Source organism: Lygodium microphyllum, chromosome 20, assembly GCF_053477565.2.
Source record: "Lygodium microphyllum isolate KBCC chromosome 20, Lygodium_microphyllum_v1.1.10, whole genome shotgun sequence".
Lineage (NCBI taxonomy): Eukaryota > Viridiplantae > Streptophyta > Polypodiopsida > Schizaeales > Lygodiaceae > Lygodium > Lygodium microphyllum.
The window spans coordinates 32,635,578-32,659,272 of record NC_141154.1 but is presented as its reverse complement, the minus strand read 5'-3'; the positions used below and the strand labels follow the sequence as shown (position 1 = coordinate 32,659,272).

The window sequence follows — 23,695 nt, the reverse complement described above, 5'->3', positions numbered from 1 at the left end:
CTGTTTTCGAAGAAAATGTCAGCTATGGCTTGTAAATCTTATCCTCTAACATAGTCTGCATCATTTATTTAAAACATGTATGAATATATGGCATTCATGAAAAGTACATTTACTCCCAATTCATTACACTTAACCTTTTAAGCCATGGAATGCTTTGAGGTCTCGATTTAATCAAGATATTTAGGTTATAGTCGTTCAATTTGAGATTTTGGATCAACTCGAGACCCTTTCATTCACAACTTCGCTTGAGAATTGACACAAAACATTCGCCCACAAACCAGGTCTGGTTTCTAAGAAGCTAAATTTCAAGACAGAGTTTTGAGTGTTTGGATAGAATGTTTACAAATTCTAGTGCTAAGGGTCACTTTGCTTGCTAAAGTGAATATAGAACCTACATAGTCCAAGAAAACTTGCAAATCATTGAGACTAAAGGTATTTGTGCAATGGTAAGGAAGCACAGAGTTGAACTTGCAAATCATTGAGACTAAAGGTATTTGTACAATGGTAAGGAAACACATTCAGTCAATGCGTGCTTAAGGCTATCACTGAATCATAAGTACTCTATATTCTAAGGGCCAGCCAAGGACTTTTGGGTGCTTTCAGGCCTTGCTTAAATCACACGTGATTGAACCTTTTACAAGTTCCTTTATCCTGCCATTTGACTCCAATCTTCAGCTACATGATATACTTTTCGAAATTTAAATTAATTAATTAACTTTGGCTCTCAACCTGTGTATAGTATGGGAATGGACTAGGTGCCAAATTCAGACGAGACTTATCTTTTGAAGCTTTGCATGCCACTATATGCTTTGCTGTAAATGACCATTAGCTAACCTTAAAGTAATATGGTCTACATAATTCATATCATAACCTTGATAGGGGGATTGAACCACCTCCACCATACAGAACTGAGCATGTTGGTATAAACTCAAGAAAGCAAACCTAAGCTGAAAACAGGAGAAGTATTGCCTTCCACTACAGGAGAGAGATCTGACGATAGACTAGGAAGAGCTTTTACAAATAGTGTGAGCAATGGAAATGCCCAGTCTCTCATAGCAGGGCAACCAACACCAAAGTTGATAAATGCTCAAGGACCACTGCATTGCTGATGTAAATCATTCAAGAGAAAGGCATGTCCATATGAGCATCAGAAGTATGAGCTCCCGATGTCTTTATTTGAGGAGGAATGAAGAAAAAATACATGCAGAAATCAAATAGAAAACATCCTGCGGCTCTGACAGTAACCTCTCTTTGGTTTTAAAAATACTTCAGCCTGCCTTTAAAGTCCAGTTTTTAGTTTCTTGGTAATGCCTGCAATATATTTGCCTTGGTGGAAAGCTTGCTCCAACTCCAACTTTGTTGGTAATCGGCTGCCATCCCCCGCATAAGTTCCAGCTCCATAGGGAGACCCACCTTTCACTTGCTCCATTTCAAACATGCCACCACCAAATGTGTAGCCAATTGGCACAAATATCATGCCATGGTGAGCCAGCTGAGTGATAGCTGTCAGCCTGCAACAACCAGAGCATTCAAGTATGACTACAGCTAACATAAAGAATGTGCATTTTCATCCACTACTATATCACAGAAGGTAAAAGAGAAGTACGCTGTTGTCTCCTGGCCACCACCCTGTGACCCTGTACTGAAAAAGATGCCAGCTGGCTTGCCTGCCAAAAGTTGTGAACGCCAAAGGCCTCCAGTTGCATCCAGAAAAGCCTTGAATTGAGCTGCCATCATTCCAAACCGAGTCGGAAATCCAAAAATTAGTCCATCGGCTTCAGCCAATTGAGCTGGCTCAATAATTGGCACCTCAGATTTAGCTGGGGCATTCATCTTGTGCAGCACTTCTTCAGGAAGTGTTTCAGAGACCTGTAAGCAGTATTCCAGCACAGGCGTGCAGTTAATACTTCATCCATGCATCAGCACAATCTGCATCTTACCATCTATAAGCACACTCAGATTATCAGCTTCATGATCACAAATGCATCCTCTAGTAAGCCCTTGAATCAGACAGTACTGACACAGATCTGTGACATCTTCAGACTTGTCAAAAACACATTACACTATAACAAAGAGACCATGCAGCTTCTAAGAAGGTTATAACTTATATAGATGCAATGATGCATGAACATAGCCATATGTAGGGGGATTGTTGGGTTTGGGTAGATTGCTGAGAGTTGCACCTAAAATAGAAATATGCAGCAAAGTAAAAAAAGCTCAGCCACCTTACATGGCAATGATATCATCCTTTTATTGTGACTTGTGCATCCTCTTGATGCCTCCCCTAGCTAGTTGGCAATTGCACCTTCAGAAAGTCTTGAGATCCAGTGCCATCTCCCATGTCATTCAATTCTGAAGTCAATCACAGAGAAAAGTCATGGGACTAGCACACCACTATCCACAAGCCAAGGTTTCTACTAAAGATGCCAGAGCTAACTCTTCCAAGTTGTGATAATGCAAACTCTCTAGCTGGGATAGCTGATGTGTGCTCCATCCCCTTGGTGCCGCACTCCTCCTATGGGGAAAAGCTGGGGGCGCTTATCCCTCTGCAATTCCCCTTCTTCCCACTGCAATTGGCAGTAGAACTTCTTGTGGAGGCACTTGAATCGCCCATCTCCACTGGAGGTCTTCCAAAAATGAGTCTCTTGCTCAAGGAGCCGGGGCACAAGTTTGTCCCATGTCAACCAATACAAATTGGAACAAAATGTATCTTATACTTGGTGTGACTGCACTGAAACATAGCTGTCTGGACCCTGCCCTCTGAAAGCAAAGCTGTATAAAATCTCACCAAATTAGAAAACTGATCAGCAGGTACAGAGGCTCCTCTGTAGCTGGAAATGCAGGCATGGCAGCCAGTTGTGGGCCAAAATACACACGTGCAGTGCCATTTGTCTGTGGAGGACTGGTCAAGGGCTGAAACACAGTTGTTTGAGCCTCAAATGATGAGGGCGCTGGTCATAAAACATTACTGAGATGATAAATACCAATGCCAGCTGGTGAATGGAAGACCAGAAGCAACAACTTTGGTAACCAACACGACTTGGGCGTAGATAGCTCAACTGATAAAAGGGCACTGGTATGAGAACTTGGGCAGAAGAATGCAACATAGCACACACTTTGGGAATGAGCCTAGAAGCAGTTAAGTCAAGGTGATATGAGTACTTGACATAAGAATGAATAAAGGCAATCATCAATGAGAAGACTGCATAGAGACTGAATACAAGGATCACCCCCTGCACAACATGCATGTGCACTAGCAATGATGGTCCTGAAGCCTGAGGATGAAAGAGACTGCATAGTGATCATGAAGAGACTCAATGTAAGGAACAGCCACTGCACGACAAGCATGTGCACTGCCAGTGAGGGTGCTGAACCCTGAGGATCAAAGACAGATGATAGCTGGTTAGAAACTGCACGAGCTGAAAAAAACAATGTGCATGCAGTTATACAAAGATACAAAACTGGGCAATCCCGAAATGAAGGGTAGGAAGAACAATAGTACGAGCGCTGCCAGAAAGAGGGCCTAGTAAAAAGAGCTCAATTGACTTGATGACGGGCTCACAAGTAGGAGGTTGTCTCTGAACATGGGACAACAATGCTTTATCTCCAAACACACTTATTGCTAGATATACTTTTCACCTTGGCATGATCCATCTTGAACACTGACTTTGTTAGGATTTTTTTAAACTGATCATTATTTTGCATCAATAATTGTAGCAATGACAAGTCTACAGTGCTAGTTAAGGGTGTAGGGCCTATGGGCACTATGCCTCTTCTACCAAACTAGCATGGCCATACATCAACTCCGGAGGTTCTTTATGTTACAATCTTGTGGCAATGGCAAGTTTGCAGTGCTAATTAATTGTATGGGCACTATGCCTCTCTTACCAAAATAAGATTGACATGTATGAAAATTACAGGGGCTCTTTAGGTTCCAATTTTTGGTTTAGTCCTCTGTTGGTCTACAGCATTGCTTATCTAGGCACCAAGCTCATCTTCACTAGTATAGATGTTACAACTGAAGAGGAGAGTCCCTTTAGACTGGAATACAAGCTCTTAGCCTTCACTGTAGATAGTAGACTTGGGACTTCTTCAGCATGCCCGATATGAGCATCTTGCACTATATGGCCCTGCAATAGTGCCAACCATATGCATCTGCTTAAGGGCTTACTCGACACTGGGTCCCTTATAAAAAGGCACCTAGCTGAGTTGCCTTTGAGTCAAGCAGCACAGAGCCTTGCTCCAACGGGGTCTCCTAGCAGATCTTGAGCTCGATGAGATTATCCCTGCAATTGATTGATAATGCTCGACCAACCCTGCTGAAGATTTGTAAAATACTTCTGCCTCTCATTCACTTATTGAAGTGTGCATGCTAACTATACTAAATGCATCTATATTTCAGCCTACAAAGTACATTGCCAACAAACTGAATGTATTCCAGTTGATATGCCATAAGAAACACTCGTGCTTCTAGTCGATCTATTGTGCATGCCAACTAAATTAAATGCATCTAAGCTTCAGCCTTCACAAGACAAAAGCACAAATCTCGTCTGACTGATTTCTGATCTACTGGTGGGATGACCAAAATTGAAACCGACAGCATGTGCAACTCCCATGCAAAATGCGTGTGTCATAAGGGCACTGTATGCATGACTTCTGAAACCTATGGATCTACTGAAGTCTGATATTCCTAGAAGAGCCATCATACTGAGTCTGCCGAGGATAGAAGCATCCTCCAGCAAGAAATATGCCAGCAATTTGCCGGATCCCTATTCCTAATAAGCATTACATTGGTAGTAGGTCCTGATTCTTTGGATAACAAAGAAACTAAAATTTAGCAAATCCACTCTATTGAGAGAAAATTCGGCACACCTTCATTGCAAACAGCTCTACGAATGTCGCAACTTCACTGCTGATCAAGAGATACAAAAGAGAGCTGCCTTGTTCCAGACACTCTATTAGTAAGCAGTGTAAAGTTTCCACACGCTAAACAGTTTAAAACCTATTGCGGTTGAGAACACCGTGACACTGGCATTGGGATATGGTTACATGGGAGGAAATTCTCTTGAGTGTCAGACGAGCAAAAGAAGGAACCTTCCGACTCGGCTAAAGATTGATTAAGATAAGAGCAGGAAGCAAAAAACGCCAACGACATCGAAAGGAAGAAGAAGAAGAAGAAGAAGAAGAAGAAGAGAAGAAAGTACCTGCCATAAAGTGGCTTCAACACCTTCCACAGAGTCAGCTCCGTTCTTTATCTCCTCGGCGAGCTTCTCCACGTGCCCGTACATGGAATAATAGCTGCACAAGGACGCACACAGTGTGAGATCGGCTTCCGATATCTGCAGGGATCGGACAATGAGGCCAGATCTACTGGGTGATCTGAAAATGGAAGCATCCAGAAGATGCAGCAACAAACACAGGCAGATGCTAGAAACAAAGGAAGAGAGGACTCACACAATATAAACCTTGGTGGCCATGTTTCAGTCTCACTCTCTCGGAGATGGAGATGGATGCAAGGCACAGCAGGGACGCCTGTTTCCTTCTCTTCGTCCTGGAACTGAATTGTGCCTTATGTATGTGCTTCTTGGGGGGGAATCTTTGAATGGAAAGATGCCAGGCTACTTGAGACAGAAGAGAAAGGTAGTCGTTCCGAGGGACCTGGTACACATCCCCAAAAAGAAAATGTATTTACAAATAGACAAACGAGTGGGGGACTATCGATTAATAATAATAGTTAATCAGTATTGCTGATGTTATGATTACTGCAAGTAGGAGCACCCACCACTAGAAGGAAGAGAGTAGCCAGATGAGATGAAAGATGGCGACTGTTGTTGCTGTTTCCTCTCTGAGTGCTATGGATGATAGCTAGCACATTCTCTCTCTCTCGCCCCCCTTCTTCTTTCTCCTCTTCTTCTTCGCCTTCGTGTTGGTAGGTACCGGTCACCAATCGTGCACTTCACCTAGCGCATAGGAGTACGTTTCTTATGCATTTTCCCTTTTATTAGCCTTTAGCTGCCTGCTTAAGCAAAGTCCCCCCCCCCCACCCCAAGTAGTGGGCCACTACTCTTCCCAAGCGTCTCATTTCCATTACTTTGATCTTCTCTTTGTTAGGTTTGTTGGTTAGGGCATCTTTACTATTAGTTAACGGGAGGTGGGGGCGGGTGCCACGCGTCCAACACCTGCCCTCACCGCGAAAAGCGCGGAGCGCCTAGTATGCTATTGCTTCTCATAAGGTGGTTCTTCTTTTTAAAATTTACCCCCTAGTTTAACTTGAATTAAGTGGTCAGATTTTAAACTTTTTTTAAATATGTAGAATATATCAATTCAAAATGTTGTTAAGTATATTGACATCACCACATAGTGGCTAAGCAAGTCTATATCAAGATTTTGAAGAGTCTACATATGGGTTTCAAATCGCTATATTACTTAGTAAGCTTTTTCAACATGTAATAGCTTTTGGCAATAACAATAGTATGCATGCTAGTTGGCAAAACATAGATAGACTTGAGTCTCCCAAAAATAATACTATTTTTGAGGGACCATGAGTTAAGCAATGCTACACTACAAACAATGGCCCAAATCTTCTCAAAGACTGTTGAAGTCCCCAATCACCTAATAAGATTTGTTTCCAAGATCATTGACTACTGAAGATTAATTTTGTCCATAGGCGACGTAATCTTCTGCCAGAGAGACTGAGCTTCGTGGCACTCCCAAAATAAGTGTCTAACAAACTCATTTTGCATCCTGCAAAAAGAACACACAAAGGAGAAACCTTGATGAACTTGGAGATCATGTTTCAGGTAGCAAGCTTATTTGAAATTATCCTCCAAAGTAGGACATTGATCTTATGGGATGAGATGGCTCTCCACACCTTGTGAAGGTGTCTTTTCCAAACTCTAAGAGTGCCTCGAGGCTCAATTTTCTACCACAATTCTAGGGCTCTTAGAGACTACCTAGAGTTAGACTCCTGAAAATCAATTGTCTTCATTGCACCTCATTAAGGTGTCTTTTCCAAACTCTAAGAGTGCCTCAAGGCTCGATTTTCTACCACAACTCTAGGGCTCTTAGAGAGAGGGCCACATTGGATAGCCGCTGCCCAATTAGTCTTGTTGGCACCCATAAATCTACGTTGAATTGTCTTCTTAATCTCATGCTTCATTCTCCACCACATAGCCTATAAAACAAGTCACTTAAGTGATTACTAATCACTCCTCAAAGCCAGTCATTAGCTCCCAAGACTCCACTTGATTAACTCATATTATCAAGACAATGAGCAAGTTAGAGAAGTCCATTGACTAAGAAGTTTGTCACTTACCATTGTGTACACAAAGAATGAACTCTTCCATAAGACAAAGCATATCTTGATTTCACACTCTATGTTAAAAATCCATGATATCCACCCCCTCCAAACCTGCACATCCTCCGGAGGTGCCACACAAGTAGCCCATTAGGATAAAAAACCCAAACACCTGTCATCTTTATGTTGCAAGTCCAACTTTTCCCACCCAAATCATAAGGCATCAAGAGTGTAGACATCCCATCCTACATGTATCTCTTAGCATCCATCCCTAACAATGATAACTCATGTAGCATTTTAATACTTGTAAATTCACCTAGTATCCCAAGTTCATATGTCAACTCATCTTCAGTTGCATCTTCAATGTTTGCCACTTCGTTCCTCATCTCTGTCAATCTGCTCATCTTTTACCATGCTCACCAATGAAGAGACCTCTTCCACATTTCTCTTTTTGTATATCCTAATCCTCTTCCCTTTTCTAGGTACCCACATGTCAGCCTTATGCAGCTTTGTTGAAGCATATATCACATGGTAGATAACATCCATCATTCGTCTTCTTGACCAGAAATTTGTCCTATAAGACCATCCTGTAGAAAATTGCTTATATCTTCCAAACCATAACTCAAGATTGCCAAGGTTTTAAAAGCAAAAATGTAGCATCACTTGTGATCTACAATTTATCTGAAGACATCAGGATCAAATTCTAAAGGTATCAACCTCTAAAATTTTATGTGCAACCTACTTCCATTTTTTTACAGCATGTAGTCCAACCAAACATCACCCTTTCGGACCCTGTAACTTCTACATATGAACTAGGATGCTAGCCAAACTTTGTAGGGGCCTTTCTTAGGTATCAAAGCCCATTCTAGATCCATCAATCACCATTAATTTGCTTCCAATTAAAATAGCTTTCAACATTTGTAAATCTACCCTACATGTCCACTATAATCTCTTATAGCCATTTTGTTTGCTTGGGTCTTCGAACCTACACATCCTTTGACATATGCTAGAGTACTAGTATTTAGCAAATTTAGAGTCTTCCTCATCCATATCTATGTCATCCTCTTCTTCTTCTTCCACACTATCAAGGTCAATATATGTATCCAACTCATCCATTTTATATATTGTAGACTTCATTTGCTTAAAGAGCTTGATTCATTTACGAGCTATAGGAATGCCCAATGCTATCCCATTCAATTCATCAAGTGAATAGGTAGCATTATCAAATATCTACCTTACCCCATATGGACTAAACCGTCACTTAGACATTTTTTGACTCTGGCACTATGCTGATTTTCCAAGCTATTGTCATAAATCAACACCCAATCACCTTCCTGTATGACTCTTGGCTAAAGTCTATGTCTCTTATCAAATCATTTCTTATTCTAAAGCTTAGTTGGCTTTAACTTCTCCATTGCTATCCTAATGTCTTCTAGCCTTCTTTCCAACTACCTTATGCATAAAACCAACAACTTCTCTCTATTCAATCCCTCTTTCCAAGGTATCACACTCCATGTAACAGCCGTCTCTTTTATTGGCATGATGGGCTTCTAACCATACATAATTTTAGCCAGCATGTATCTAATGACAACATTATGAGTTATTCTATCAGTCCACAAAGTATATGGGAGTAGCCATGGCCACTCTTTCATCTTCCCTCCACATGACTTGGCCAAGGCCTTAATGTTTTGTAGATTTCCATGTTCACTTTTGCCTTTGCCTTTCGGATTATAGGCTAAAGTAAGTGCTTGCTTTACAAGCAAGCTTCATTTGTATCCAATTCACCCCTATCTGCTATGATTTTTCCAACACACCTATATTGACAAAAATCTCTTCCAAGAATTTGTACACATTATCTAAGTAGTCTTTGTCCTAAGTGCTTTCCCTTCTACTTGATTTGTCAAGTCTTCATGTGCAAGCATGAGGTACTACATTGGCCATAAACTTCTAGGCATATTAACCAAATCCACTATCCATTTAAAATGAAGAGGCAATAGATAAGTTGGCTATAACCCATCTCGATGCCTCACTGACAAATGCAACTGATAGAGGTGGCACAAGATCCTACAAAGCGAGCAATGTCTACATACATCCCCTCCCACCAATATCTTTCTTTAATTTTCTCAACGGTGTCCCACACACTTCTATGACCCACAAGCTTTCATGGAATTCACATAACCTATACCTATGTGGCTTGATCTCTAAGCAGTTATAGTAAAGCTCCCCTCTTCTTCTTAGCATGCTTCCATAAATATCCATCCTTTAAGAAGAAACCATATGCCTTCCTCTTGATTCTCTTGAACTCCTCTCCTAACAATTCTTCCCTCTTGGAAAGAGTGTTGAGATATTGCATATATCTCAGCCATTCCCCTTCATATTCCTCTTCTAGAAACACCTCCATAGTTGAAATATAACACCTATCACACTGCCCATCCAATACCTATAGGGCTCGTATCAATAATGAGTATGATAGACCTTCCATCTGAATAATCTACCTTATTCAAGGTTGGTGCAAAATTCAACAACTTCTTTAGCTTTCAAATAGTCTTTGTATGCTACCTTCCCCAATGAAACTTTTTCCCCTTCCTCAATAACTGATAAAGGCTTGTAGCCACATGCGCAAAATGAGGGATCCATATCAAATAGAATATGCATGCACACAAAAACCTCCTAGATTCTGATACATTAGAACATATCTCCTACATTCTGCTAATCCCATCAATCTTAATTGGTGAAGGCTTTTGCCCATAGGGGCCACACATATGCCCTACAATTAGCACCTCCTCCATAGCAAAGATAGATTTTGCACCTGACAGAGTGAGATGCACTTCCTATAATTGAGTCAAAATCTTCTTGCAATTGATTATGTGGTCAACAACAAACATCTTGTAACCCTTATTATCCAACTCCTTGTTCTTTTCTTGCACTTCATAGCCCTTAATAGGGACACTGTCAAGAAATGGCATTGTGAGTTGTGGGATATAGTCTCTCAAGATCTTATGCATTGCATTCATCGTGTAGGCAATTGAGTTAGTCACCCCTCGTGGAAGGGTACACATGTGCACCAAGCTAAGTGGTGTTTTCATAGTAGTGATATCTCTGCTCTCTAATGCAAGCTCAAATTGATCATAGCCAAAGTATAAATCCCCCATGGAATAAATAGGCTTTCCATCACATCAAAGGCTTTTGCAAACTCATCTACAATAGGCCTTACACCTTCATTCCTTATCGTGACCTTGTTGATTGGTTCCATATCCTGTATAAACTGTAATGCCCCATTCTTCTTTGGGATTGTAAACCAACAATTAAGAGTGTGGAGTTGAACATGGCTCCAAAATCTTCATCTTGATTTTCTTATTTAAGAGCTCCATTAGCTTAGGCAAGTATGCGCGAGGCACATGAATCATTTTAAGATTCCATAGAACATGTGGCACTGTAAAGATCACCATTGGGGCCACAACAGTAGGATCCATGTAGCTAATTTCAACAAGCTAAATTGCAAAAGCCTTTCCATGGTATGCTAACATATGCATAAAACAATCCCTATCTATTGTTGGTAAGAGAAATCCATTACATCCAACCTTTAGCTCTTTCAATGTTTCTATAGTAAATGTATGCCCTATACCATTTGGATCACGAAGACTTGGTTGTCAACCATTTTATATTCTGTTTCCACCAATGCTTTAGCCCTCTTTTGTAGCCATTTACATTCTTGTTCAGTAAATTCACTTATGATATCAAATATCTCCAAAGCACATACATGAATGACATGCTTTTAAGCCTTGTTTTTAATATTAATTTTTGTAGTAATTTCAACCAATATGTCAATAAAATTCAAACATACAAATAGCCCCAAAATGTGGTCATCAGTAGGAAAAATACCATATTTCTTCAACTCTTTTTTAGATTGACGTACATAACACTTTTCAGCCTTGCACATGGCTATAATACTCTTGAATCTACCTACAGTGCTTGTTGTCCATTCCCAAAACTAGCCACAAAGGCAATTTTCCCTTTCCTTTGAGGCAAAAACATCTTCTATCTAGTATTGTCATAGCCTCCATTTACAACACTGCTTTTTAAAAACCCTTGAATTCTCTAGCATTAGACAGAATCAAATAATCTCTAAGTGTATCCCGATTATGGGGATTATTGGCACATATAGTTAAAAATTGAATTGCCATTTTGTCATCTTTACTTCGCACACCAGCATAATAAGAACCATCATCTATCACCTTAGTTCCATTCTTGATCCCACAATGTATGGCTACCCAAAGATAATTGGATAATTGCATGAATCTTACTATTTATCTCGGACATACCCAATAGTCACTAAAACACTATAGTGTGCACCATAGAGCTCTCCAAATGAGTTATTTGCAGCTTACTCACTTATCTTCACGACAATTTTAGTTGTAGCTCTTGCCTAGTGCATATGAGAGTAGTGGTTGTTAGGAACAAAGTGAGCATTCTCTTCCTCATGAACCCATTGTTGCACAACTCTCTTATGTGTAGTACTATCCACCATTTTAGCCATAACATCATTATTTCCATTAGTATACAACTTATTTTCAGCATCAACCTATTTTATGATAGGAATGGAATCATCACTAGATTCCAACTGAATACCTTGTGAACCCATGTCTTCTTCAATCTTCAATAGTGCTTCAAAAAGTTCTCCTACAAACTGCCCTTTTCATTTAATAAGATCTATTATCTCATCATGAAATTCATGCTTAGGAATGCCAATAACCTCACCAAGTATAAATTTAACCTTGCTTCCAAGAATGCATTCCTCAAGTACTATATTTATATTGATTGATGTCTCTATGTCAGATTGCAACTTGTAACTAGGCTGCTTGTCTCTCTTTTTTCCCTTTTACTTATTTTCATGCAAGACATCTTCCATTACATGTTCCAGACTAGCTATTTTAGTAGCCTTCTGTTGCTCTATCTTGCTTTGTATCATGCACATTGATCCCTTCTTCTCTTTTCCTCAACAATAGCATCCATATTATGCATCTTAGCCAAATATGCATGAGTAGTAAATGAATCATTGGAAGTATCCCATCCACTTTTATCCCATATACTTTGACTAGCACCTATCAATTTATGATGCCATGAGGCATATTCCACGATGGATTCTGTGATTATATTTATTTGTCGGGGCTCGTACACAAGGTGGATTCCTTGTGCGAGAAGTTGACACGGATGCCTACCCTTTTCGGGCGTCAGATTAATTGAATGTGCACGTGGGTGATTCCACAACCGATGATTCCGTAAAATACATGTTAAATTAATAGACATTTACGAGTTTAGAGTGCGCACTCGAATCAAATTAAGGTCAGGACAGAGTTCCAACCTATTTAATTATTTTGTACCTAAAGATTGTTAGGTATAAACTTTTGTTGGGTTTTATTTAATTATTTTCTAACAATTGTGAATGCTTCAGTTGATGTGTAGAGCAGGTGGCGATGGAGTTGGGTAGCACTGGGCGATGACGTGAATCCAAATGCCTAGAATAATTACTATTTGTGATGGGCGTGTGCCTTATCACTAAAAGCGTGGCATCAATATTTATTCATGTGTGCTTATTTATTAAAGTTCTTGGCAAAAGATTCATTATCTTGTATGCGCATAGGTGTTTGGTTAAATATTTCATTATTTGATATTTGTATTTGGGTACAGCTCGACTTTTGGATGCCCAAACGCCTTACTCTATATTTGGGAAAAAACAAATGCAAAAAAGCAAAAGCATGCTATTTGTAAAGTGGGCTATTTTTGGGCTTAAAGATAAATAAATTTATAAATACATGCTTTGTGAAGCGCTCACACAAGGCATGGGGGGAGATTGCACCCAATTTGTCTTTTTGTCTCATGTCATGCAAATTCTCTTTTGCTTATGAAGGTTTGTAGAGTTCTTTGTTCTTGGGGACCTTCCAGCATTCACTACGCACACATACAACATTCGATCTACTCACCAATTTATCCCTAGCTATCTTTCCTTTCTCTGCACAAGCCAAAGCACATGATCATATTATAGATTTTGCATCACCTTTATATGCATGTAATGAATCGTATGATTCCTCAGTTAAATATTTCATTCTTTGATATTTGTATTTGGGCACAGCCCTCGACTTTTGGACGCCCAAATGCCTTACTCTATATTTGGGCAAAAGCAAATGCAAAAAAGCAAAAGCATGCTATTTGTAAAGTGGGCTATTTTTGGGCTTAAAGATAAATAAATTATAAATACATGCCTTGCAAAGCACTCACACAAGGCATGGGGGGAGATTACACCCAATTTGTATTTATGTCTCATATGGTGCATATTCTCTTTTGCTTTTATGAAGGTTTGTAGAGTTCTTTGTTCTTGGGGACCTTTCGGCATTCACTATGCACGTATACAGCATCCGATCTGCGTACTAGTGGTATCAGAGCAAAGTTGAGATAATCAAGAGCTTCCAATCGCTTGCCATCTTGCACGAAGGCGAAGCTCCTCGAATAAATGTGCTTTATAGGTTGTCTCACGATGAACTGACAACATAGGCGTGTTCCTAGCGGTGAAGAACCCCTTGTTGTATCCTTTGATAGTGAAGAACCTCTCCCAGGAGGCGGAGGACCACTCATGAAGTTTCTTTATGAGTTGTTTTTATTGACAGAGAAGTAGATAGTAAGCTTATGAAGTTTGAGTTTATAAGCTTAATAAGCTTAAAAGAGGCACAAGCCTCAATAATTCAATGATTTGTGGCAGAAGTATAAACTTGTCGACATCGAATCCAACGAGAACATGCCATCATCTTGCGCGCCAAATTCCTTAAAATCATTAAACATTTTAAAAGCTTAAAGTTATTAAGCTTAATATAAATTTTCAAGTCTAATTATCAATATTCTACATAGCGGGTGTTCACACTGTGGTATTCCTGAACCGATTTTGAAGTTCCAGCAAGCCTTTGTTCCCACCTGCAACTTGGCTGAGTGGATTTACAGCAAGTAGGATGTCACATGCAGTCTATGTGGAAGTCATGCTGTATGACTGAAGTCAATTTTGGATGGCTTATTTGGTCCATCTGGTGATGGGATGGATGCAAAGCCAATCAGATAGCTTTTGCTCCCAGAACAGAAACAACAAGTAGGATGTCACACACAGTCTATGTGAAGACTATTTTACTGATGAGAAGAGGACCGTTATCAATTTTCGTACATGAGAAAAGCAAGATCGTAAAAGCAAAGGCATCCTAATAACCAAAGCAAGTTCGTGGTGAGCTCACGTGACTAGAGGACGAGTGATAGATCTTTAATCGAATCTATGATGTCACATCATAATATGGACGATTTTATGGGTGAAGGTGATTTTCCAAAGGCTCTGACTATGGAGCAGAAATTGGATCTAATCATGATGCAACTTCAAGAAGAGCGAAGGGCACATCACAACTTGCAGGCACAATTGGCTACACTTCAACAATCCACTGTCAAGCAAGACGGAGCGTAACCTGAAGATGTTATTCAATGTACTATTGATTATGACAATTAGAGAGAGAGAATGACAAAGGCTTAGGCGAGAAGGGTAATAGACATGCTCCCTGTTTAGTCCATTATCACACACTGTCAAGTCAATTGTGTACAACACACTCATGCAAAATACAAGTAACCTAGATCTAATCATGGTTAAGTCAGTATGACTTAAACTTATTCAACTAAGGTAGAACATTGACCAAAGACTATGAGTCTGAATCTCAACACTCCCTCTCAAGCTCAAGTGTAATACTTCACTCCAAGTAACTCTTTGAAATGCACAAACTTATCTTTACCCAATGACTTCATAAAGATATTTGCAATTGGTTGTGCCTTTGCAAGCTAGTGTTATTATTATAGAAATGCCTTGGCGTCACAAATATAATACTGACATAGACTATTCCACACATTCCATGAAAATTCATTTTAATGGAAACCAAATCACATTACATGGATTTCACACCTTTGATAATTTTTCATTACTTAGTCACACACAGACTAAATGTGCATTGAGAAAAGGTAGTCAATCATATTTAGTATAGGTGAATGAAATTGAAGCTAAGAAAAATCTGATGTATCCTAGGCATGCACAATTTCTTTCACAATTTAAAGATTGTTTAGTTGTTGATTTATCACCTGGTTTACCACCTACACGTCCTGAAGACCATAAAATAGATTTAATCCCTAGTACTCAACCACCATGTAAAGCACCTTATAGACACAATGAGATTGAACAAAAAGAAATCAAAACACAAGTTGAGGAACTGTTGAACCGAGGACTCATTAGGCCCAATAGTTCTCCTTTTGGTGTACTTGTTCTATTAGTTAAGAAGAAAAGCAATACTTGTAGGATGTGCATTGACTATCGTGTCCTAAACAAAATCAATCTTAAGAATAGATATCCGATCCTTAGGGTAGGTGACCTCATGGATAAACTACAAGGGGCCACTGTTTTTAGCAAGATAGATCTCAAATGTGGATAGCATCAACTACACTTGGATACACTTGATATTTATAAGACTGCATTTAGAACTCAGCTTGGTCATTATGAATTTTTTGTTATGCCTTTTGGTTTGACCAATGTACCAGCTACATTTAGTCATATGATGAATCGTATATTTTTGAAGTATCAGAATTGTGTGATTGTTTCCTTTGATGATATTTTGGTTTTCAATAAGAATGAGAATGAGCATTGTGAACATCTATCTTTAGTTTTCAAATTTTTGAAAGAGAATCAATTATATGCTAACCCTGACAAGAGTGAATTTTTCCAAACCTACATTGAATACTTAGGTCACATTGTTTCTTTTGATGGTATTCACGTTGATCCTAAAAATATAGAGGCAATTTTGAATTGGCCAATCCCTAAAAATGTGTATGAGTTACGTTCTTTCTTAGGCCTTGCCAGCTTTTATAGAAAATTTATGAGAAATTTTTCATTGCTTGCATTGCCTTTGGTGAAATTGTTAAAGAAAGGTGTTGTGTATCAATGGTCTGATAACCAACAAAAGTCTTTTGATTTGTTGAAACATACTTTAACACATGCACCTGCCTTGCAATAACCTAATTTTAATCGACCATTCTTCCTAGTAGTCAACACTGATGCTAGCAGATCAGGAATAGGAGTCGTCCTCATGCAAGATTCACATCCCATAGCCTATAAGTTGCAAACTTAAACCTTCTAAGTTGAAGTATTCCACCTATGATAAAGAATTGTTAGATGTAGTTCAAGCCTTACGTCAATGGAAATATTATCTGACGGGATACAAATTTATGATTAAAACTGACCAGCAAAGTATCAAACATCTCCTTAGCTAGCCACAAATTTTTGACCGTCATATTAAGTGGAATGCTTTCATTCAAAGTTTTCATCCACTTATCCAATATCAGCCAAGAAGAGAAAATGTTGTTGCCAATGCATTGATTAGAAGACCCCCAAAAGACCAAGTATCCATAACATTTCTGTTCTATCTTTTGATTCCCTTACTCTGAAGGATACCTATGACCATGACCCCAGTTTTCAAGCTGATTGGAACAAATTAGTTACTAATAACTAGATTCCGATTGACTACATCTCAAGCTACACAATTGTTCTTGAAGACTGTTTTACTAATCATGGTTTGCCAAAAATTATTATTTCTAATCGTGATTCTAGATTTTGTAATTATTTTTGGACTACTTTGTTTGCTAATTTGGATACTAAGATTGATTTCTCATCTGTATTCCATCCTGAAACCAATGGGCAAATAGAAGCTACTAATAGTACCATTCTTGATCTTTGCGTGCATACACAATTTCAACACCACAAACATGGGACACACAATTGCATCCCCTTCAATTTGCATAGAATAATACACCACATATAGCTACTCATAAAGCACATTTTAAAATCATTTATGGACATAGATTACCTACACCTATCACATCAGTGTCGAACAAAGTTAAAGCTGCTGATGATATTGCCAATATGCATGCTACTATTTTTGCTCAAGTTAAAGACATGATTGCTAAAGCCCAAAAATCATACATTAAACAAGCTAATAAGAAAAGATAAGCCATGAGTTTGAATGTTGGTGATTATGTTTGGTTACGCATTGACAAGAGAAGATTGCAAAATGCTAAGAAACACCCTGTTGTAAAATTAGCACCTAGGTTTTATGGACCTTTACAAATAATTCACAAGATCAATGACAATACATTTAAATTAGAACTACCCAAACATTGGAAGATCCATAATACTTTTCATATCAATTTGTTATGACCTTTTAGAGGCCAATTACCTATCCACCCTGTCTATGAAAACCCTCCTTTGTTAGAAGAAGAAACTGAAATCCTTGAACCTGAAACTATTCTAGACACTGACTTTATGACCACTAGAACCGACCGTTGTCGTGCCACTACGCAGACACGGTGTGAAAAACTCTGGAGTGCATCATTATCTGACTTTCTTATTGATCAAGAGAGTCAATGATATCTAAGTCATTAGTGCTAGTGTGAGTGGCATGAATGGTCCAAAAATACTAGATTTTTGGACAATTTTAGCCGATTTTAGATATGTTGGATATTATTTATTGTAAATATCTAAAAAAGCTAGGAAAACTTTTAGATTAGGATGGCATGCAAAAAACAAGTTGCTTTTTTAGCCATTTATGGGATTTTTCATAAAAAAGAAAGATTGGCAAAATCGTGTGCATTGCGATCGCAGTTGACAGGCAGAAAACAACACCTTAAACTAAAAGAAGAAGAAGAAGTGATATGGGAGATCCCTGACTAGGTGTCTTAGAGTTTTACCCCCCTTTCGAAGCCAACGGAGCCATCAGATTTAGATTCTGAGCAGCAAAGAGGAAGTTGTTGTTTGATACACGTTTTTGGTCTATGAGAAAGCTCTAGGAGATCTAATGCTTGGAGATTGCTTCTGAGTAGAGCCAGACAAGGGATTCCAGGTTCTATCAACTCGATGTGAAAGCTCATCAGAAGAAGGAAAGACAAGATGAGAGAACCTTCGAACACAATCTCTAGTGATGTTTTGCAGCAATTGGTGCAGAATATGAATATGTTTATGTAGGTACAACAACAACAATAGGTGATGCAGGCTTCTGCTCAAACAGAAAGTGTTGTGATGAATGCTTTGCAAGTAGTTGAGTGTGAGATGAAGTTATTCAATGGCAAGAATGTATATGCATATGTACATACCTATGCTCAAAAGATGGAATTCTTTGGGGTAGCTCAACTTGCATGGAGCCAGTATTTTGTACGTGTTACTGTACATGAACTGAAAGCACGAATTACTACATTATACATGCAGGATGCTAACTGGGTAGCTTTCGAGAAGACACTCAGGGAATAATTTTACATTGAAGATACAAATTTGATTATGCGCAACACTTTTCAAGAGTAGGTTTTACAACCCAATAAGGGCCTTATGGCTATAGACTTGTCAAGAGAATTTGAAAGTTGATTTGAGCAATTGGATCTTGCAAAATAGCAAGCTCTTGCAAGTTAGAAAATTGAATTGTTTTTACAAGCAGCAGATCCTGAGCTTCAAGAGAAGCTTGATGATTCGCTAAAGGATCAGACTACAGAGACAAGTCTTAAAATAGAGTTGAGACCTGTCAAGGAAGTTGTTACCACACTTGTGAAAAGCATAGAAGAAGAGAAAGATTGCATGTCTCTAGCTTGCCCACAGTTATGAGAAAAATAGTTGATGTATTCGATAAGCCGCCCACTTCTGTGGCTAAACCTATAGTTGTACCTACTATTCCCGCTGTTAGGGAAGATGTATTAGATGAATTGGTCAAAGGCATGTGGGATCTTCAATTGAAGGTTGCGAAATTGGATGAAAAAGCATAAGAGAAAAGGGGATGAGCAATAGCCCCTAAGCTAGGAAAAAGATGTGTGTGGTGTGATAGTTTGCAGCATGAGAGAAAGGATTGTGCTGCCTATCAGGAGGCCTTGGTACAATAGCTCATCTTTTGGAAAGATGGCAAGATTTATGCACAAGAAACGGGATTGCCTCTTGCTTTGAATTTTGGAAAGGGAGGTATGCAGAAGTTGTTGGAAGACTTGACTGTTTGAAATGCTTATGCGGCGGTACATGCTTCTACTTTTGGTCTATAGTTGGATAGAATGCATGGCTAAGTGATAGTTGGTCCAAAGGCTACAATATGGACACATGCTTTGAATGCAGCTGAAAAGAAAAAAATTGCTAATAGTGAAATGTCTCATGTAGGGCAAGACATTCGTGACATAACTGGTTCGGAATCACTGGTATATGCATATTCAGTGTATGCATATTTAGCAAAGGTACAAAACACGTATGTACTTGTGGAAGAGAAATGAAAGAGAGATGAAGATAATGCAGGGACATCTAAAAGAGTGACAAGAAGAAGTGTGGATCAACCTCCTAAAGCTACAAATCAACCACCTCCCGAGCATGTTATGTAAGAGGTCAGCCATGAGTAAAAACAAGATAACAAATAAGAGGGCAAAAAGAAGGGCAAGCAGCCAGGATATAAGTTGCAGTCTGACATTGAGACAGCCACACCACAGATCTTAAGAAGGTTCTTGAAGAATGGATCTTAAACAGTCGGGTGGAATTCACCTTGGGAGAGCTGCTTGGCATGCTTTGGACTAGTCTATGCCTATTGTCACTGCTTGACATTTAGGCTTCTTGCATTTATGCTTTGGTCAGATATGGATGCCACTTGGTTTGCCCATGCTTGATAGTTACTTGGAGATTTGTCTTTAGAGGTATTTGAGCATTTTAGACCTACTGGGCATTACATTTGGTTGTCAGTTATATGCTCTTTGAATGCTTTCAGGCTTATGCTTTACGGGTCTGAAATAACTTGGGATTTATGCTCGAGATGTATCCTACTGGGATTTGACATGTTTGATGCTATGTACTCCATGTATTAGAGCGTCGCTTGCTCTATTTGCATCTGACTTTACTTCTAGTGGGAGCCTCTTAGTATATTTGGATGTACACAGAGTTTTACTTACACTTGAGCTTGAGTTTGTGGGACAATTACATGCATTTGCTCTCTTGAGAGCTTTGTGTCTATAGTTAGTCTATAATGGGCTGATTTGATATGCCTATTGGGACATGTACCTATCTTTGTCACAGGTTTGTCAGTTTTGTATGCATCTTGGATGGTTATGTATTGAGTTTCTTGCTCTATCAGTTGTGCTTGTGCTTGGTCTCTTCTCTTACCCCAAGACCCATTACATGTATGACTTCTAGACCTATGAGATGTCTCTTGCCTGACAGGTTATTGGTTTGACAGTTCTTGGTACCTTCTTGCCCCTTGACACTCATTGTTGGATGTATCTTGCTACCTGGCAGTTGTAGTGATATATGTATTAGTGATTGCTTCACTTTGGGACAATTTTACATACTATTGTCATTTATTACAACAACTTAAAATTTGCAGATTTCCAACACTTTTGTGAGCGTAATGCTTACTATTTGATGTTATCTTGGTCATATTTGGTGGACATGTGCTTCATTTGGTGATATCCATCTTTCAGCCAGTTTTAGCAGTGGTTTTAGTGCATTTTCTGCTAATTATAGCAACGTGCAATTTTACTTTTTTGCTTTGATTTGGGATAGTATGGCTAGTCATTTGAAAGACACAGCTCTCTTTAACATTGTCAAGTTGGATGGTACCAACTATGGGTATTGGAAGTCCCAAATATGGCAAGTTTTGGTGCAAAAGTTGCAGATTAAACCCTTGCGTTTCAAGGGTGTTAAACTTGAGGATATGGATGATGATGTTTGGATGAAAGTTGATGAGCTATGCAAGTCTACCATTTTTTTGTCACTCTTAGAAGAGGTCCATCATAATGTTGTTGAAGATGAGAATCAGAGTGCATGGGATTTATGGGAGAAGATTCAGGAGCTCTATGTGCAGCAGAGTCCTGTGTCACAGATGTATTGGCTGAAGCAATTAACGAACCTTCGCATGAAGGAGAGGACCTCCCTATCATCTCATTTTAGTTAGTTTCACGCTATCATGAAGAATTTGTTGTCACAGGGTATTGAGTTTAAAGACAACTTGCACCCGTTTTTTTTGCTTGGCACCTTGACTGAATCATGGGATGTCTTCCGTACTGCCATATGCACGAACAAGCTTGATGGAGTGAAAATCAAAGATGTTGAGAGTGCTTTATTGACTGAGGAAATTAACAGGAGAAACAATGATGCTTTCTGCTCTTCACATGCATTGACCGTTAGAGGTGGCAGACATGGCATGCATGATAATGATCATAAGGGCATGGACTCTCAAAAGTCCAGGTCCAAGTCACGTGGTCGCAGTAAGTCCCATGGATGGAAGTTTGATCTTACCTGTCATTATTGTGGGAAAGCAGGACATATTAGGCTGCAGTGCCATAAAATACGTGGTGATAAGCGCAAGGAAAAGGGAAAAGAGAAAGTGCAAGAAAAGTCTTCTGAGCATAGCATTGTACTTGCAAAGTCTAGTGTGAAGATAGAAGAGGTTAATATCATGCAGGCCACTGATTTAGATGACGATTACATACTTGCAGCTTCTTCATGCGATGCCTTACAGGCTTCTGAGTTACATTCTATGTATGGGCAGTGCTGGCTCTTGGATTCGGGTGCGTCATTTTATGTGACACCCTGTAGAGATTGGTTTCATACCTATCGTACCATCTCTAGTTCTATGCGTCTTGGTGATGACATGTGTCTTGATATTGTGGGCATTGGAGATGTTAAGCTACAATTTCCTTCTGGTAGTTCTTTTGTTTTGCATGATGTACACCATGTACCTGCGTTGACTTGCAGCCTTATGTCAGTTAGATAGCTTGATGATGTGGGGTATTTTGTGTCTTTTGGAGACTCTGCATGGAAGATTACTCATGGCAAGCTTGTGCTTGTAAGAGGTGCCAAGTCTGGCAGCCTCTATCCCTTACTTGTATCTGGAGCTACATTGGATCATATTTTGTCTGTGGGTTCTATCCCTCATGTATCCCTTTGGCATGCTCATTTGGGGCATATGTCCCTTAAAGGAATGAAAATGCTCTGTGCTTTGCAGTATCTTCCGCCTTTTGACTCTTCGCATTTTGATTCTTGTGATCATTGTTTGTATGGCAGGCATACTAGAAATACGCATAAAAAGTTTGGTAAGAAACACATAGGTGAGCCCTTGGCTCTTGTGCACTCAGATGTATGTGGGCCCATGCCCTGTCAGTCACTCGATGGGGCAAAGTACTTTGTTACTTTCATAGATGATTACTCATGTAAAGTTTGGGCTTATCCCATAAAGAGAAAATCCGATGTCTTAGACACATTTTAGCATTGGCTTGCATCGGCAGAGAAACAGTATGGGAAAGGGCTCAAATGCCTAAGGTCAGATAATGGGGGTGAGTATGTATCACATGCTTTTGAGCAGTTTTGTGATGAGCGGGGCATTAAGCGTCAATTGACTACCCCTTACACCCCTCCCCAGAATGGTATAGCTAAACGCATGAATAGGACCATTCAGGAAAGGGTTCGTAGCATGCTTAGCCAGGCTATCTTACCGCAGCACTTTTGGGCTGAGGCAGTTACTACTGCAATGCATCCCATTAAGAGGTCACCTAGTAGTGGCATTGACTTTTAGGTTGCAGAGGAGGTATGGGCAGGCAAGTCCCCCTCTTATGATCATTTGCGTGTCTTTGGATGTGAGGCATTCTGCCATGTGCCCAAGGACAAACATAATAAGCTGGATCCTAAAAGTGTTAAATGCATTTTCATTGGCTATGGAGATGTAGGAGAGATGGGCTACCGTCTATGGGATCCACATGTGCAAAAAGTGATCCCGAGTCATGATATCATCTTTCATGGGGACAAAATGCATATGCAGCCTGAGAAAGTGGTTGAGGTACGCTAAGTTATCTTTTAAGAAGAGCCTCCTGCTCCTGTTCAGCCCGCTCCACGGCCAACTAGACAACGTGCAGCATCACTTGATGCTCATGGCCCAGATGTTAGACATGCTGATGTTAGACAGGATGTCGATCAGGCAACAGAGCCTAGGTTGAGGCATTCTACTAGAGATAGATGACCTCCTGACCGTTTGCGCCCTCTATGGATTATGTACTGGTTACGGATGCAGGAGAGCCTCTCACTTATAATGAGGCTATGCACAGGGGTCATTGTCACTCTTGGGAGAGGGCTATGCAGACTGAGCTTGCCTCATTGCATAAGAATCAAACTTGGGATTTGGTTTCCTTGCTTCAGGGTAAGAAGGCTTTGCCATGCAAGTGGGTGTACAAGTTGAAAAGTACCCCTGGACACCCCAAGCTGGCATATAAGGCTCGATTGGTTGCTAAGGGTTTTAAGCAAGAGCGTGGTGTTGACTTTGATAAATTATTTTCTCTTGT

The 23,695-nt window shown here is 39.6% G+C and overlaps 1 protein-coding gene across 1 annotated transcript; it reads right to left on the bottom strand.

Annotated features, from left to right (window-relative positions):
- Positions 1-808: 808 nt before the first annotated feature.
- Positions 809-5,933, bottom strand: LOC148018817 (NAD(P)H dehydrogenase (quinone) FQR1-like). Its single transcript, XM_087701096.1, has 5 exons — positions 5,783-5,933; positions 5,455-5,658; positions 5,205-5,298; positions 1,607-1,869; positions 809-1,511 (listed from the first exon to the last, which is right to left on the bottom strand). Exons 2-5 carry the CDS (start codon positions 5,475-5,477, stop codon positions 1,280-1,282), a joined length of 612 nt encoding a protein of 203 aa, XP_087557222.1. The 5' UTR covers positions 5,478-5,658; positions 5,783-5,933; the 3' UTR covers positions 809-1,279.
- Between the last annotated feature and the right edge of the window lie 17,762 nt (positions 5,934-23,695).

Excerpts from the sequence above, each read along its gene's own strand:
- LOC148018817 (XM_087701096.1), bottom strand. The coding sequence starts at position 5,477 with ATGGCCACCAAGGTTTATATTGT. Across the intron at positions 5,299-5,454 it reads GCCACCAAGGTTTATATTGT|CTATTATTCCATGTACGGGC; the intron begins GTGAGTCCTCTC and ends GTCCTTGTGCAG. Across the intron at positions 1,512-1,606 it reads GGTGGCCAGGAGACAACAGC|GCTGACAGCTATCACTCAGC; the intron begins GTACTTCTCTTT and ends TGGTTGTTGCAG.